Source organism: Scyliorhinus canicula, chromosome 11 (assembly GCF_902713615.1).
Source record: "Scyliorhinus canicula chromosome 11, sScyCan1.1, whole genome shotgun sequence".
Lineage (NCBI taxonomy): Eukaryota > Metazoa > Chordata > Chondrichthyes > Carcharhiniformes > Scyliorhinidae > Scyliorhinus > Scyliorhinus canicula.
Genome location: NC_052156.1, coordinates 53,063,017 through 53,080,523, shown reverse-complemented (window position 1 = coordinate 53,080,523; position 17,507 = coordinate 53,063,017). Strand labels below are relative to the sequence as shown.

At 41.2% G+C, this 17,507-nt stretch overlaps 1 protein-coding gene across 2 annotated transcripts in view; it reads left to right on the top strand.

Moving 5' to 3' along the window:
- The window catches only part of lrig1 (leucine-rich repeats and immunoglobulin-like domains 1), a 155,102-nt gene that overhangs the window by 135,717 nt on the left and 1,878 nt on the right, over positions 1-17,507 (top strand). For both annotated transcript variants that reach the window (XM_038810593.1, XM_038810594.1), the window contains exons 13-17: positions 1,253-1,573; positions 7,672-7,953; positions 10,559-10,996; positions 13,515-13,661; positions 16,678-16,821. In XM_038810593.1, the coding sequence (XP_038666521.1) occupies positions 1,253-1,573; positions 7,672-7,953; positions 10,559-10,996; positions 13,515-13,661; positions 16,678-16,821 (1,332 nt within the window). The remainder of the gene's footprint in view (positions 1-1,252; positions 1,574-7,671; positions 7,954-10,558; positions 10,997-13,514; positions 13,662-16,677; positions 16,822-17,507) is intronic.

The window sequence follows — 17,507 nt, the reverse complement described above, 5'->3', positions numbered from 1 at the left end:
GAAGTGGAATTTGAATACATTTTTTCCCCCCAAGATTGGCCTGATGTAAGAGCTCATTCAATGATATTATAGAATTAAATGCAGGGAGGTGTACCAGGATGTGGTAGGTGTAACTTATGCCTAGATTTTACGGAGTAGAAAACTGCTCATCTGTAATTAGTATATCTGTGTTATAGCTGATATGGGATATTTGCTATGTAGGAGTAGAAGGCAGAAGAACTCTGTCTGTTGGGTAGTGCAAGTAGTTGATTTAATGCACTATGCAAAGTATCTAAATTGTTTTATTTTTATGCCATGTGAAAAGTATGGTTCGACTGAGAAAATGTTCAGTATGATATTGACTGACATACGATGTATGTGCATAGTTGAAACAATTCTGAATTGAGACCTATTGTTCAATGCACGTTTTATAGCTATAATACTGGCTTCTCCAATATTTTTTCAAAATCTTAACATCTTGTTTGCAGTCAGTGGAGTGTCATGAGCTAGTGTCCTTTATTGTCCTTTTTTTTTCCTAATTCCAGAATTTTGGTGGACTGAAGGGCACTTTTATTTTGTGTTGAAAAGTTTATCATTGGGGAAACATCAAAATGTTCCACTTTCTGAAAATTTTCCTCCGTGATTCTGTAGACTTAATATTATGGCTCTTTTAAGATTCTGTTAGTGATTTTCTTCCCATTTGAAATATCAAACTGGAATCCTAGACTTTTGTTCATCTTGGTTATGCCTTTTTATAATGCGTTATTGTCATAATATACCTTGGTGTCATAATATACACCAGTAAATCATGGTGCAGAGACACACACTGATGGACATACAATAGGACCAATCAACATGCATAACACCACAGCCAATCACCAGTTAGAGCACACTCACTAGAAAGACAGGGGGCATCAGTTTTCCCGCTTTTTCGGGATGCAGCCTTTCAGAAGCACAAGAGCTTATAGTTTACAGCACAGATTCTCACCATGTACTGAGTGATTCAGCTGGTTAGGACAGGCACAGGTCTTTAGTTAATCTAACATCGTGTTTACCCACAGTAATGGTATGTTCAACAGTTTGTAGTTTAATAAAATAGTGTTGTACTATTTTAAGTGTTGGTGGCCTGTATCCAGAGCACACAACACATCAGTTATGTGTTGATTATATCAGTGTTTTATTTCTCCAACATTCTGTGGCCAATCCAAAGCAATATATGTTGCTTGTGTAAATGACAAATTCTTCTTCACATCTTTCCTGTTTAACTATTCAGATGACTTTCCAAAGCCTCAGATCATAGTTCAGCCTGAGACAACAATGGCTATGCTTGGCAAAGACATACGTTTCACTTGTTCTGCAGCAAGCAGTAGCAACTTTCCAATGATATTTGCCTGGAAGAAGGACCATGAGATTCTTCACGATGCAGAGATTGAGAACTTTGCACATGTTCGGGCAAAGGATGGTGAAGTAATGGAATACACTACTGTTCTTCATTTAAGGAAAGTGAAATTTACAGATGAAGGAAGATATCAGTGTATTATAACTAACAATTTTGGCTCAACCTACTCAAATAGAGCCAAGCTTACAGTTAATGGTAAGTAGAAATAAGCAGGTAAAGCATCTGATAGTGTGCAAAACTCCTCATTTTTCATTTTAATTGTTACTGAAAATGAAGTCCAAGATGGTAACATTTCCAATTTCAGGAGACTAACTGGATTAACCTTAAAAGATGCTTGTTTTCATATTGCAATTTAATCTTGCTACTGAATGATCCTGAGTTTTTACACCTTTTTGGGTTGCCATGTTTTCTGCCTTCAAACAACATTTTTCAGTGACTTTTTCAATCATTGTTTGTTCAAAGATGTTTACTGTACTACAGTATCCTGCTTTCCCACTTCACTTAAATAAGGTTCTGCTTTGAAATGAAATGAAAATCGCTTATTGTCACGAGTAGGCTTCAATGAAGTTACTGTGAAAAGCCCCTAGTCGCCACATTCCGGCGCCTGTTCGGGTTGGCTGGTACGGGAATTGAACCGTGCTGCTGGCCTGCCTTGGTCCTCTTTAAAAGCCAGCGATTTAGCCCAGTGTGCTAAACCAGCCCCATTCTTCCTGCTAAAATGACACTTCACATTTTTCCTTATGGTCCATCTATCAGATTTTTGCCTTCTTGCTTAACCTACCGTTTGCACATTGTATCATCCTTCAAAATTGCTTTCCCACTTACCTTTGTAGTGACAGCAAATTTGGCTACTATACATTTGATCTCTTCATCCAATACAATTTGGATTATAAACAGTTGAGGCACCTAAAGGCTGGGTCAGTCGTGTCTTTCACTCGGGTCTAGATTCAAAGACTAGAGGGGTCGCGATCCTGATCAATAAGCGGGTGGCGTATGAGGCGGGTAGAATAGTTTCGGATGTGGGAGGTCGGTACATTATGGTCAGTGGGAAGCTGGAGGGGGTGCAGGTGGTATTAGTAAATGTGTATGTGCCAAATTGGGATGATGTGGAGTTTATAAAGAGGATGCTGGGGAAGATACTGGACCTGGACTCGCACAGGTTGGTCATGGGAGGGGACTTCAACACAGTTATTGACTCTGGCTTGGACCGGTCAAACTCAAAAACGGGCAGGATGCCAGCAATGGCAAAGGAACTAAAAGGGTTCATGGAGCTGATTGGGGGGGGGGGGGGGGGGGAGAGAGATCAGGGGATCCATGGAGATTTGGGCAGCCGAGGGTGAAGGAGTTCTCCTTCAATTCACGTGCATAAAGTGTACTCCCCGGATTGATTTCTTAATTTTGAGCAGGGCCTTACTGGCAGGGGTGGGGGACACTGGGTACTCGGTGATCACAATTTCAGACCATGCTGTGCACTGGGTTGACCTGCAGGTTAGTAAAGATAGTAACCAGCGTCCGCCTGTAGGCCAACGGCACGGGGGAAATTGCAGCAACGATGGTCTGGGAAGCACTGAAGGCAGTGGTCAGAGGGGAGCTGATCTCGAAAGGGGTGTGTCGGGAGAAGGCGGACAAGGCAGAGACGGACTGATTGGTTAAGGAGATACTACAGATCGACAAGAGGTATGCGGAGACGCCAGAGGCAGAGCTTTTAAGGAAACAGTGGAGGCTACAGGTGGAGTTTGGCTTGTTAACCACAGGGAGGGCAGTGGAGCAGCTGAGAAAGGTGAGGGGTGCGATCTAAGAGTATGGAGAGAAGGCCAGCAGAATGTTTGCACAGCAGTTTAGAATGAGGGAGGCAGCCAGGGAGATAGGGAAAGTAAATGATGGAGATGGGAACCTGATCGGAGATTCAGCAGGGGTGAATAAGGCGTTTAGGGAATTCTACAGTAAGCTGTATAGGTCGGAACTCCCTACAGGGCTGGAGGGGATGTGGCACTTTTTTGGGGGGGGGGGGGGGGGGGGGGGCTGAATTTTCCAACGGTGGACAGGGAACTGGTAGAAGGGCAGGGAGCCTCGATCGGGTTGGAAAAGATAGTGGAGGGTCTGAAGGCCATGCAGTCGGGTAAAGTCCCGGGGCCGGATGGGTACCCAGTGGAGTTTTATAAAATGTTCTCTGGGATATTGGGGCCGGGGTTGATGAGGATGTTCAAGGAGGCAAGGCCACAATTTCGCTGATTCTGAAGTGGGACAAGAACCCGGAGCTGTGTGGGTCCTACAGGCCGATATCCCTGTTGAATGTGGACGCCAAACTGCTGGCCAAAATTTTGTCCTCCAGGATTGAGGATTGTGTTCCGGAAGTTATTGGGGAAGACCAGGCGGGGTTTGTTATGGGTAGGCAGTTGGTGGCCAATGTAAGAAGGTTGTTAAACGTGATCATGATGCCCCGGGAAGGTAGGGAGGTGGAGGTAGTGATCACAATGGATGCAGAAAAGGTTTTTGATCGGATAGAATGGGATTATCTGTTGGAGGTACTGGGACTGTTCTGATTTGGGCGGGGCTTTATTGACTGGGTCAGGCTGCTGTATCAGGCTCCTGTGGCAAGCGTACGGACGAATAGGACAACGTCCGACTATTTTAGACTGCACATAGTCTCGCTCTATGCAGACGACCTGCTTCTATATGTATCCCGATAGAGGGGATGGAAGAAATCATGAGGATTCTAGGGGAATTCGGCAGGTTTTCGGGGTATAAGCTAATTATGGGGAAAAGTTAGATGTTTGCGGTTCAGGTGAAGGGACCGGAGAGGTGATTGGGGGCGCTGCTGTTTAGATTAGTAGGGGGAAGCTTTAGGTACCTAGGCATCCAAATGGCACGGGAATGGGACCGGCTGCACAAATTAAATCTGGCCCGACTAGTAGACCAAATGAAGGACGATTTTCGGAGATGGGCTGAGTCTTGTTGTCATTAGCTGGGAGGGTCCAGACGGTGAAGGTGACGGTCCTTCCCAGATTTATTTTCGTGTTTCAATGTCTCCCCATCATTATTCCGCGGTCCTTTTTTAAACGGGTCAACAAAGTGATCACTGGCTTTGTTTGGGCGGGCAAGACCCCGTGAGTAAGGAAGGTAATGCTCGAGTAGAGTTGGGGAGAGAGCGGGCTTACTTTAGTAACCATTACTGGGCAGCGAATATAGACATGATCAGGAAGTGGGTGGTGGGGGAGGGGTCCGCATGGGAGCGTATGGAGGCGGCTTCATGCAAGGGCACCAGTTTAGGGGCGTTGGTAACTGCGCCTCTGCCGTTCCTGCCAGCACGTTACTCCACCAGCCCAATGGTGGTGGCGACCGTGAGAGTATAGGGACAATGGAGGAGACGTGGGAGCAGAGGGAGCGTCGGTCTGGTCCCCAATCTGTTATAATCACCGGTTTGCCCCAGGAAGTATGGATGGGGGGTTCCGGATATGGCGGAGAGCAGGGATTGAGAGGATGGGGGATATGTTTATCGAGGGGAGCTTTCTGAGTATGAGGGTGCTGGAGGAGAAGTTTGGGTTGGCGAGGGGAAACATATTCGGGTATCTGCAGTTGCGAGACTTCCTACGTAAACGGGTGTCAACCTTCCCGCTCCAACTGCTAAGGGGGATTCAGGACACGGTAGTTTCCAGAACATGGGTAGGAGAAGGGAGCGTCTCTGACATTTACAAGGAACTTATGGGTTCAGAGGAGACGCAGACCGAGGAGCTGAAGCGCAAGTGGGAGGAGGAACTGGAAGGAGAGATAGAGGATGGTCTATGGGCGGACGCATTGAGTAGAGTCAACGCGTCCGCAACATGTGCCAGGCTCAGCCTGATACAATTCAAGGTCGTTCATCGGGCTAACATGACAGTGGCCCGGATGAGCAGATTCTTTGGGGTGGAAGACAGGTGTGCAAAATGTGCGGGAGGACCAGCGAACCGTGTCCACATGTTCTGGGCATGTCCGCAGCTTCGGGGATTTTGCCATTGGTTTTCAGTCATGTCCACGGTGTTAAAAACAAGGGTGGCAATGAGTCCAAAGGTGGCGGTTTTCGGGGTGTCAGAAGACCCGGGAGTCCAGGAGGAGAAAGAGGCAGATGTTCTGGCCTTTGCTTCCCTGGTAGCCCGATACTATTAGCTTGGAGGGACTCGAAACTCCCGAAGTCTGAGACCTGGCTGTCGGAAATGGGTAGCTTTCTCTGTTTGGAGAAAATCAAGGTCGCCTTGAGAGGGTCACTGTTGAGGTTCGCTCGGAGGTGGCAACTGTTCGTCGACTTCTTCGGAAAATTAATCGTCAGTGGAAGGTGGAGGCGGGGGGGGGCGTTGTTTAGCTCTGAATGGGGATTAATAAAGGTGGGACCTGGGGGGGGGGGGGGGGGGTAGATGGCTTTTGCACTATGTTTATAGTTTCATGTACATTGTTTATTGTGTTGTTATCCCAAAAATACCTCCAGAAAATGTTTATTTTAAAAAAAACAGTTGAGGCACCAACATTAATCCCTGTGTCACTCCACTAGTTAGTTTACCAACTTGAAAATGATCCATTTATCATGACCATGTTAGCCAATGCTCTATCCATGCTAAGATATTCACCAACACCATGACCTATTATCTAATGTAATCTTTTATGTGGTGCCTTATCAAATCCCTTTTTGGAACTCCAAATAGTATCTCTACTGAATCCCTATATCCATCTTGCTTGTTGCATCCTTTGAACACAAATTTCCCTTCCACAAAACCATGTTGACTATGCCTAATTTTGTCATCCTAGAATTTACAGTGCAGAAGGAGGCCATTCGGCTCATCGAGTCTCTTGGAAAGAGTACCCTGCCCAAGGTCAACACCTCCACCCTATCCCCATAACCCAGCAACCCCACCCAACACTAAGGGCAATTTTGGACACTACGGGCAATTTATCATGGCCAATCCACCTAACCTGCACATCTTTGGACTGTGGGAGGAAACCGGAGCACCCGGAGGAAACCCACGCACACACTGGGAGGATGTGCAGACTCCGCACAGACAGTGATCCAAGCCGCAATCGAACCTGGGACCCTGAAGCTGTGAAGCAATTGTGCTATCCACAATGCTACCATGCTGTCCCATGGATTCTCTAAATGTCTTACTACCTATCTCCCTAATAATGGATTGTAGCATCTTCCCAATAACATGTTGGGTTAACTGATCTATAGTTTCCTGCTTTCTGTCTCCCTGCTTTCTTGAATAGAGATGTTACATTTGCAGTTTCCAAATCTGCAGGGACCACTGCAGAATTTTGGAAGAAAGTGATTCTGTGAACAAATTTGAATCAATGAGTATTATGGTTAGCAGCGACTTGATTTCACACACTGGTGCAGGATCAACGAGTTGCTTTTGGGGAGATAGTGCAATAGTACTTTTGGCAGGCTGTATTGCTGATTTCCCAAAGGTTGGAGAATAATGAAGAGGCACCACTATGCTTACATCAAAATTTAGTTTCCCAGGATATTTTTGGAGCATTGTGTCAATTGCATAGTGTTACTGTGTCATGAAAGTTTCTGGAGCAATCAATAGGAAATAGAATATACTATTCCCAATAAGATTGTTTGAAAATCTGCAAATTAGTAATAAAGTAAACTTCTGGCAGAAGGCTGTTGAATTGTTTTGAACTCTTAATAGTTATATGGATCTGAGGAAAATAGGATATGGATCTGAGGAAAATAGGATAAGAGTAAGGACTAGTGTTAAACCTTTTGCATCCACATTTGTAGCTTACAAATTGGTAATCTTGACTTTGTGCAAATCAGCTTGATTTTAAAATGTTTGAAAATGTACATTTTTCTATATTTTTCTATTTTTTCTTTAAATCAGTGGAGCCTTTAAACTGCTGGTCCAGTAAGCTCCGGTTTGGCTGTTACTTTGTCCATCATATTGCAGGGTGTTTGTGCCGCTATTCCTAGAATAGATCTTGGGTATTCCAGACCACCTGTCTCAGCAGCTTCTGGCAGTTTTATGTTTAACTTGCATACAGCTGACAAGATATGTTGTTGGGGAACTTGCAGTGTAAATGCTCCACTAACAACAAAAAATTCCAACTTAGTGCCATTTGTAATATTTGTTCGCTCAATGATAACATGCACATTTGATACCTTGATTTTTTTCCTGTGTTTTAAGGAAGTAAATTGATTCAAAAATCTGAAATGATCATTCTTGCTTAACTCATCTAATTAATAATATTTGAGCAAGATAAATTGCACTTTTGAGGAAATTTTTTTAATTGGCTTTGAATTAAACATTTTATATTTACAGTATTACCATCATTTGTGAAGACTCCAAGAGACATAACAATCCGAACTAGAGCCACTGCTCGTCTTGAATGTGCTGCCACAGGTCACCCGACTCCACAGATTGCATGGCAGAAAGATGGAGGCACAGATTTTCCTGCAGCTCGAGAAAGACGGATGCATGTGATGCCTGAAGATGATGTTTTCTTTATTGTGGACGTAAAAATTGAAGACCTGGGAATTTACACTTGTACAGCTCAAAATATTGCCGGGGCCATTTCCGCTAATTCTTCCCTCATGGTGTTGGGTAGGTAGATTCTAAATTTATATATAGATGTTTTATTCAGAATTGCTTCTGACTAAAAATTGAGTATTCAAAGTCGCTAATTCATTGCAAACTAAAATTGTTAATTTAAAAAGAGCTTGAAAGTTTTTAATCCTACTTATTTGGGGATTATTGATTGAATACGGAAACTGTTAGGGTGGAAAAAAATCTGAATCTGAATGGCATCCTTTGCAGAAATACCTGACACTGATGCTATATCAATAACTTTGCACTTCCCATTCCTCGAGTCAGTAAATTGATTTATGTTCCACTTAAGTGACACATTGTAAAAGGAGTAAACCTAGGTTGATAACTCAAGAAAAATTAAATTAATTATACCTTGCGCTGTGTTAATGTACTTTTTAAAGCGGGTTAAATATAATCTTAACAAATGGTAAAACTTTGCAAAGAATGGGCAGCATAGCAGCACAAGTGGTTAGCACTGTGGCTTCACAACGCCAGTGTCCCAGATTCGATTCCCCACTGGGTCACTGTGCGGAGTCTGCATGTTCTCCCCGTGTCTGCGTGGGTTTCCTCTGGGTGCTCCGGTTTCCTCCCACAGTCCAAAGATGTGCAGGTTAGGTCGATTGGCCATGCTAAATTGCCCTTAGTGTCCAACAGGTTAGGAGGGGTTATTGGGTTACGGGGATAGGGTGGAAGTGAGGGCTTAAGTGGGTCGGTGCAGACTTGATGGGCCGAATGGCCTTTTTCTGCACTGCATGTTCTATGAATGGTCTACCTAATATGCATGCAGATATATATATATATATATAATATATTTAATGCTAAATGGAGGAAATGTATAGTCATTTAGGTAGCAAGCTATTACGGAGATTTCAAGGATGACCCCATTGTGATCAATTCCAAGGACCTGATCTATAGCCAGATCTATCAGTCTTTGCTCTTGTAGTTATAAAACTTTAGGATTTCCATTCCCTTTTCTCCATATGCTCTCTCTTTGTACTAATTGATAAATGTATAATTAAAAATAATACTAATCTTTCTAATTGAATTGTTTCCTCTTCTGTTTTCCTTTCCATAATTTGGTTTGTAATGCACTTGTAACACTCTTTGAACTTTGAGCTTAAATTTGACTTTGTCGCTACCTTTTTTTCTCATACATTTCTCGCTCTTCCCACTGCCATTCCCATTCAGAGATTGTACCAATAAGGTTTGTTCTTATTCCATGAAGGAGTAAATCAAGTTGACAAAATCACTGGATCATTTCCCTTTTTAAGGTTTCCTTGATGTATCAAGAGTCCTTCCTCGTTATTTAAAAGACCTTTAACTGAAGTTCCTTGTCCATATTTTACACAGAAAATTGACAGATGTTTAACATGAAACATTTCTTCCTCTTTGAAACATTAATTATACTTCACTGCTTTTGAAACATGCTTTATTTTTTAAAGCTGATGTTTCTTTGCCTACCTCCCATTGTAGCAATACCTGGGTTTCCAAAAGGTTAGGGAGGGAGTTGGATTAATGGACACCTTGGATAAATATTAGTTTAATTTATCAGTATCTTGGATTTCTTGTGTACAAAAATCATTATTGGAGTCTAAATTATAATCAACCTCTCTTTCTGGGTACTTCAAAAATCCTCTCTGGTTATCGACTTTATTTTAACCGTAGAAGTACACAATCGCTGCTAAAAAAGTTCTTTGGCATCAATCCTTTGGTGCCATTTGTTTTAATTTGGTGGCTGAAAATTGCACGCCGTACTCCCAATGTGACCTTGCCATTAATCTAAATGGATTTTTACAGCCCATCATGCCTGTTGATTGTACAAATTGTTTAGCATATATCTTGGATCCAATCCATGTAATATCCTGGAGAAACATTCTCAAAAATTGAGTCATGCCCCACTTGTGTCAATGGTAAATTGATTAAAATTCCTTTCGACACAACTGCATCAGGAATCTACAATGTAGAGAGAAGGAGAAATTAAGGAAGCCTAATAATCTTTGTTTCTCTTGAATAAATAACTATCTCTCCATAGTAGCTTGCCACCTAAGTGACCATACATTTCCTCCATTTAGCATTAAATGTATTATACATGATCTGCTTACATATATATTGACTGTTCTTTGAGAAGTTGTGCCAAGATTATTATATTTAACCAGTTTTAATAAATACATTAACACAGCGCAAGGATTGATTAACTTAATGTTTCTTGCATTATCAACCTAGGTTTACTGCATTTGCAATGTGTCATTCAAGTAAAAACTTAAATCAATTTATACACTAGAGGAATGGGAAATGCAAAGCCATCGATATAGCATTGGCGTCAGATATTTCTGCAAAGCATGCCATTCAGATTCATATTTTAACTAGCGGTGCAGGTAATAAGACATTGACCATCCAGACTCCTCTCCCAACCCCGTCCCCAACTGGATACACCCAAAGTTGCTGCATGTAACACATTGAAGTTATAGTGGCAAATGGATCATGTTTATATCCCAGGCAGACATTTTAATGCATTGCATTGTTACTGCCACTCGCATTAATTTTTCATCGATTAAAATATCACTGTAAAATTGAAGGCGAGATAATTTAAACCATTAATAACTTCTTTTCATATTCCTAGAAACTCCATCGTTGGTTTACCCCCTTGAAGACCAAACTGTGGTGATTGGTGAAACTATAGCTCTGCAGTGCATTGCATCAGGAAGTCCATCTCCACGGATAACTTGGTTAAAAGGTGATGAACCTCTTGTTGTTACAAAGAGGCATCACTTCACATCTGGAAACCAGCTACTTATCATTCGAAACGTTGTGTTGGATGATGGTGGTAAATACACGTGTGAGATGTCTAATACGCTTGGCACTGAGAGAGCTCATAGCCACCTCAGCATTTTGCCGTCATCAAGTTGTGTTGTTGGACAAAACAAAAAGGATGGGACTATGACTGTTGGCATCATCATCATTGCTGTAGTGTGCAGTATTGTAATAACTTCACTAGTATGGGTATGCATCATCTACCAGACCAGGAAGAAAAGTGAAGAATACAGCGTTACCAATACAGGTGGGAACATTAAAAGCTTGTTATATGATGTCTTGTAAGGTGCCTGAAAGATTGTGCTTGCCTTGCAACAAATCCTTGAAATGCAGTCATCGTGCAGAGTCACAAATCAGTAATTCTTTTGTCATTGCCACCTAAACTATTTAAAACAAAAAAACCAAAAAATTTAGAATAAATTTTGAAAGTGCCCAATTCATTTTTTCCAATTAAGGAGCAATTTAGCGTGGCCAATCCACCTATCCTGTACATCTTTGGGTTGTGAGGATGAGACGGGGAAAATGTGCAAACTCCACACACACTGGGCCAGGATCGAACCCGGCTCCTCGCCTCAGTGTTAACCACTGAGTCACCATGCCGCCCCACTGCCACCGTATAACCCAAGTGTTAGATATAGTCCTCTGCTCTTTCCTATCTGAGCAGCTTGCCAAGTTAATTGATTTTGGTGTGTCCCTGGAAAAATGCTGCTTCTCTGCCTACTCAATGAACTTTGCATAGATTGTTAAAATTACCCTTTAACTAAAAATATTGATGAGTAAGTTTATAATATTTGGCCTGTCACGGTATGTCACTGTTATTAAACTTTGTTCATGAGCATTTTCTTTTTGTGGAGATCCATTGTAATGGATCAGTTGCCGTCAACGTACATTCATACCATCCTTCCATCTATATGCCTCTTAAATGCATGTAGTTATCTTTGAACCAACTTGTGCTGTCTTTTCCAGCTAGTAGTTGAGCTAATAGCGACATCATTGACTTTTTAAAATTCTGTTTATTCCTGCAAATGTCAGCTGTGGCCCAGTTGGTATATGAGTCGGAAGGTGCCAGGTTCAAGTCAAACTCCGGAAATCTAGCTAGACATTGAGGGAGTGCTGCCCAGTTGGAGGTGCCATATTTCAATGAGACATTAATCTGAGGCCCCACCTATTTTGTAAGATAGATGTAAAAGCTCCCATGACATTCTTTCAAAAAAGAGCAGGGAGGTATCCCTGGTGTCCTGGCCAATATTTATCCCTTAATTGGCATATTTAATAAGGTAATTATGGCATTGCTGTGTGCAAATTAGACATTATTCCCTATATTGTAACTGATTGCATGTCAAAAATACATCTTTAACAATAAAACGCTGTGAGATCCTGCCTGAGGATGTGAAAGGTGCAATACAAATACAAGGTGTCCTTCTCCATTTAAATACCTTCAAACAAAGCGTTCTGCACTACAGTATGTTAAAAATGTAGTAGTGAATGTTACAGCTGAAACAGTTTTGATGTAACTGTACACAATGGCACCTATACTAGCTGTACTCTAATTTTAGGAGATGCGGTAAATATTTCATGACTAAAACATCCGTGTTCAGTACGTTGTGTCCATGTTGACTGGCAAGCGGCCACCACCTCTTGGTCTGTCCTTCCAAGTGCTTTTCGATTGTTCTGAGAGTCGCTTCCTCTCCCATCCTTTCAGGCAGCGAGTTCCTGACCCTGCCAGCATCCTGTGAAAAAACATACTCTTTGAATCCCCCCCAAATCTAAGTTATGAACTCCTCAACCAAGGATCTCCAAATATTCCCCTCTCATGTTATGTGTTTCACTGAGGTACCTCCTCAGTTGCCTCTGTTCCAAAGAATCCTTCACTATAGTCTGAATAAGCTTTTAGTTGCCTTTGATAATTTCAATTTGGTCATAACTTTTTCTTTGGAAAAGAACTATTTCCCTGTTCAAATTCTTGGTGTCAGGAATCATCATTTTTGTTTCTATGATCTCGAGCACTTCTATCCGTCTTAGAATGGGTTCACCAGAATTTTGCGTAAGAATCAAGATAATGGTTAAACTAATGTCATTTTCTGCAACAGTTTGTATTGTATTCTTTAGCAATGCAGCTTTGTACATTATTTGGCCACTTCACCATACTCCTTATGCCACCTCGTTACTTTGCAGTTAAGTCTTTCTTAACCATTTTATATATTAATTCTGGAAATACGGGCATCACTGCTGAAACCAGTATATATTACCGAGTGACTCATCATTTTTTTTAACTGAATGGCTGGTTACACTTCAGAGAACAATTGAGGATCAATCATGATGGTGTAGGCCTGAAGTCACTTTTAGGTCACTTGTACTGATCTTTTTATTTCTAGATTTAAAAAAAAACTAAATTTAAAGTCTCAAGCTGCTATGTAATACAGTATTTTAAATATACATTGTTTGAATGATTAATCCAACAGTTCTGTGCCATACACCTCATTCCATGCCTTGTAAGCAATTTAAAGATGTGAAACTTGGGAGAAATCCTGGCATGATGTCAAGATTTTTCTGAAGATCAAAGGATTAAGCTGGCTTTAATTTAAGAAGTAGTTACTGAATTAAAATCAGTCAAGAGCTTTTCACATTGTATGGGTTGAGTTGTACTTAGAATTAGGGAGGTTCTGTGTGCCAATCCTCAATTTGCAATTCTAATATAAAAAGGAAAATCCTCCTGTTTGCCACACACGTGTATACCTTAGCATGTGTCTTTGTGTATATTATAGATGAAACCATTGTACCACCTGATGTACAAAGTTACCTCTCTTCACAAGGAACGTTGTCTGAGCGCCAGGAAACGTGTGTCAAAATGGACGACAGTAGCAATTTGCAACTAGCAGTGACCCTTCCTAACGGACATATAGAGAGCAATGGTATGGTTGATTTTGTTTCTAATCTATTTAAATTTGTCAATTTTTTTCACCTACAGCAAATAGACATGTTTAAAAGAAAAATTATTCTAGTTATAAAACAATGAGGGGCAGAGATAAGGTAGATAGTCTACATACAAAAATCATCATTTGATCAAGCAATTTTTATTCTGATGTAAAATAATGCAGATGCTGGAATCTAAAATGAAATCAGAAGATTCTGGAAATACTCAGCAGGCCTGATAACATCTGTGAAGAGAGCATTGAGCTCAATGTGGGTTATGTTTAAAACTGGGAGAAAGTGTCATAGTTATCACAGCACCACAGGAGACCATTTGGATCATTGAGTGCTTTCTGGCTGTTAGAGCAATCCAGTCAGTCTCATTCCCCTGGTCCATGCCCATATCCCTACCATCTATTTCCCTCCGGTGCCTACTCAATTTCCTTTTGGAATTATTTGTTGTATCTGCTTCTACCACTTTCAGAAGCAGAGTATATTTTCCCTCTCCTGCTCAAAAGCATCACCTATCCTTTACAGAGTAATAGATGTTTCCAGCATGGAAATAGGCCCTTTGGCCCAGCTTGTTCATGCCGCCTAGTTTCTATCACTAAGCTAGTCCCACTTGCCCGTATTTGGCCCACATAACTGTCTAACTGTTTTTTAAAGGAAAAAAGTGTACCTGCCTCTACCACTGTCTCTGGCAGCTCATTCCAGATGCTCACCACCCTATGTGAAGAAATCTCCCCTCTGGTCTCTCCCCTCTCACCTTAAAACTTGTGCCCTCTAGTTCTAGACTCCTCTACCTTTGGGAAAAGAGGTTGACTATCTACCTTATCTCTGCCCCTCATTAGTTTATAAACTTCTATAAGATCTCCTATGCCTCCTATGCTCCAGGGGGAAAAAAAGTCCCAACCTTTCCTTAGCTCAGACCATTAAGTCCTGGTAGCATCCTTGTAAATCTCTTCTGCACTCTTTCTAGTTTAACAATATCCTTCCTATAATAGGGTGACCAGAAATGAACACAGTATTCCATGTGTGATCTTACCAATGTCTTGTACAACTTTAACAAGATGTCCCAACTCCTGTATTCATTATTCTGACCACTAAAACCTAGCATGCTGATTGTCTTCTTCACCACCCTGTCCACCTGCGACTCCACCTTCGACTCCACCTTCAAGGAGCTATGAACATGTACCCCTAGATCTCTTTGCTCTGTAACTCTCCCCAACTCCCTACCATTAACTGAGCAGATCCTGCAATGATTTGAGCTACCAAAATGCATCACCTCACATTTATCTAAATTAAACATCCCAGTATTAAATCCACAAACCCATTCTGCTAGCCTCTGAACCATTGCAATCAGTTGGTAACATTCTCGGTGTCTGTTTGGTATCATTGGTAAATTTTACTCTGTATTCTAATATCCAAGTAATTTTTCTATATCTAAATAGCGGAGCTGCAAGCACTGAACTTTTGGAATCACTGCTGTCTACCATCCTTAAATATCTGGACAACATCCATTGTATTCCCATCATCAATCTTCCCCATTACTTCATAAAATTCAATTGGATCAATCAAGTTTTCATGCCGGTGCTTGAGTCCCTCTTATTTTCCCCTTCCTATCACTAATAAACTGACTGATCTGGAGTTATCAGGAATATCCTTTCACCCTTTCTTGAAAAAGTGCCACATTTGCTACTGTCCAACCTGCTGATAACTATCTAAGGGAGGCTGGAAGATAATGGCAAGGCTTTCTGCTCTATCTACTTGCACTTTCTTTATCAACCTGGGGATTCAAGTCATCCACACCAAGTGACTTATCTATTCTTTGGTATAACCAGTCTTTCTAATATATTCTGCCTGTTAATTTTCACTCCACCCATTACCTCGAACATTTTGTCAGCATCCACTTTCTTGGTCAATGCTGATAAAACATAGAGAATAGTGAGTAAATATGAGCAATCATATACTTTTTCTCTGCCTTAGAATCCATAAAATCCCTACAGTGCCAGGCCATTCAGCCCATCTAGTCTGCAAAGGACTTCTGAAAGGGCACCCCACCTAGGCCCAATCCCCTGCTCTATCATTGTAACCCAACCTAACCTGCACATCTTTGGACACCGGGAGAACATGCAAACTCTACGCAGTCACCCAAGGCTGGAATTGAACCCAGATCCCTGGCACTGAGGAAGCAGATATTTCTAGGATATAAATGCTTTTGAATTCAGTATCCTGGTATTTAGCTGCAGTAGCAACATTAAAATATTTTTAGGGATGGGAATGGTGGCATCAGCAAGCAAAGCTCTGGGTAACAATAGGCATAATCTTAACTTCTACTCATTAAGTGCTACAGGCTTTAGTCCAACATGCGTAAATTGATCAATTTTTAAGTTATTTTGTAATGTTGGAAGTTGCATGTAGCAATAGTTGCAAATTTGAGGTAAGCTCAAAAGCCTTGGCTGGAGGCTTTTATGAAGATGAGGAGTATTTTCATTTTGTTCATCATTCCACATCCTCTATTATAGTATAGCCTAGCCTGATGAGTTTTGGCGAAACCAGGTGCTGAACTTGCACATCAAAATGTCATGTTGACAAGTGGTGCTGCACATGATGATCTACTCCTGTTATAATGCTTCAGAGCCTGGCATTGGATGATATGCCTGTTTGCTTTTGAATGTATGGTTTGCTCTGAATCGATCTATTCTTTAAATTGTAAGCACAGAGGACTGACTGGCTTGCAGTTTCACTCTTTGTCACAAAGAAGAACGGTGATAGAATGAGGTTTAAATAATTAGCAGGATAGGAGACTAAATATAGGCATCATGGGTGCTCTGTAAAGAATGGTATCCCATTTAGTTTGCAGATGAGGTCCTGATATTAATTGGAGTAGTTGGAGGTTTAACTATGTTTAAAGAATGAGAATGACCATATCACAACTAACAATTGTTTATAAACTGTGACCATATTGGAATACCTGGATGTTACTGAGCATAACAGCCCAAATCTGTTTAATTAAAGGTACGTGTCGGTCCGTTGCTGGAAGCTGTGCGGATGCGGCATCTCGTAATATTCCCTACAGACAAACAAAGCATTGTATTGGGTGTAACATTAAAGATGCATGTAAACATGCATTGGAAGGAAGGCTGGGCCTTGAAAAAGCAGGTATGTGACTTTTCCAAACAGAAATCCATCTAAATTAATATCCATTTTATCTAATTTTTCTGCATTTAAAATTTGTAGAAGCTAAACTAGAGATAGCACATAAAGTGCACATGGAATGAATGAAAACGATCAGCTGTGTTCTGAGAATGTTGATATTTCAACTAGGTTATCAGAAAAGATCATTGGGAGCTAAAATTTGACAATGTGACTCTTGTCAGTTTTTTTTCTTATCCTACCTATGTTGCAAGTTTGAGCCTAATTTATCAAATTGGTTAGCGGACAGGGCCATGAACCAAGGATAACGTTATAACCCTCAAAGTTGGAAAAAGTGCTTTGAATCTGTTCTTTGAGAAGAGCCCCTGGTCTCTAAACTTAGGTTGTACTTTGGATGTTGTAGAGTTCTGACCTTTTTGTATCTTCAGTCGATTGACATGTTCTGTGCTAACTTGCAGAATCATTCTGCATATTGATTGCGTGCAGCAATCTCCATTCCTTCATAAATATATTCTATGCTAAATTGGAATATCAGCATTTGATAAATAAAATCAGATCCTTTTTAGTCCAAAAGCGCATTTCCCAATGCTAATAGGAGTATGGGCAAGGAAGATTCGGAGTACCAGCTAAGTAATTTTAGTTTTGGTGTAAATGGAGAAAAGCATGCATAATTACTCATTCCTTGAACCTTT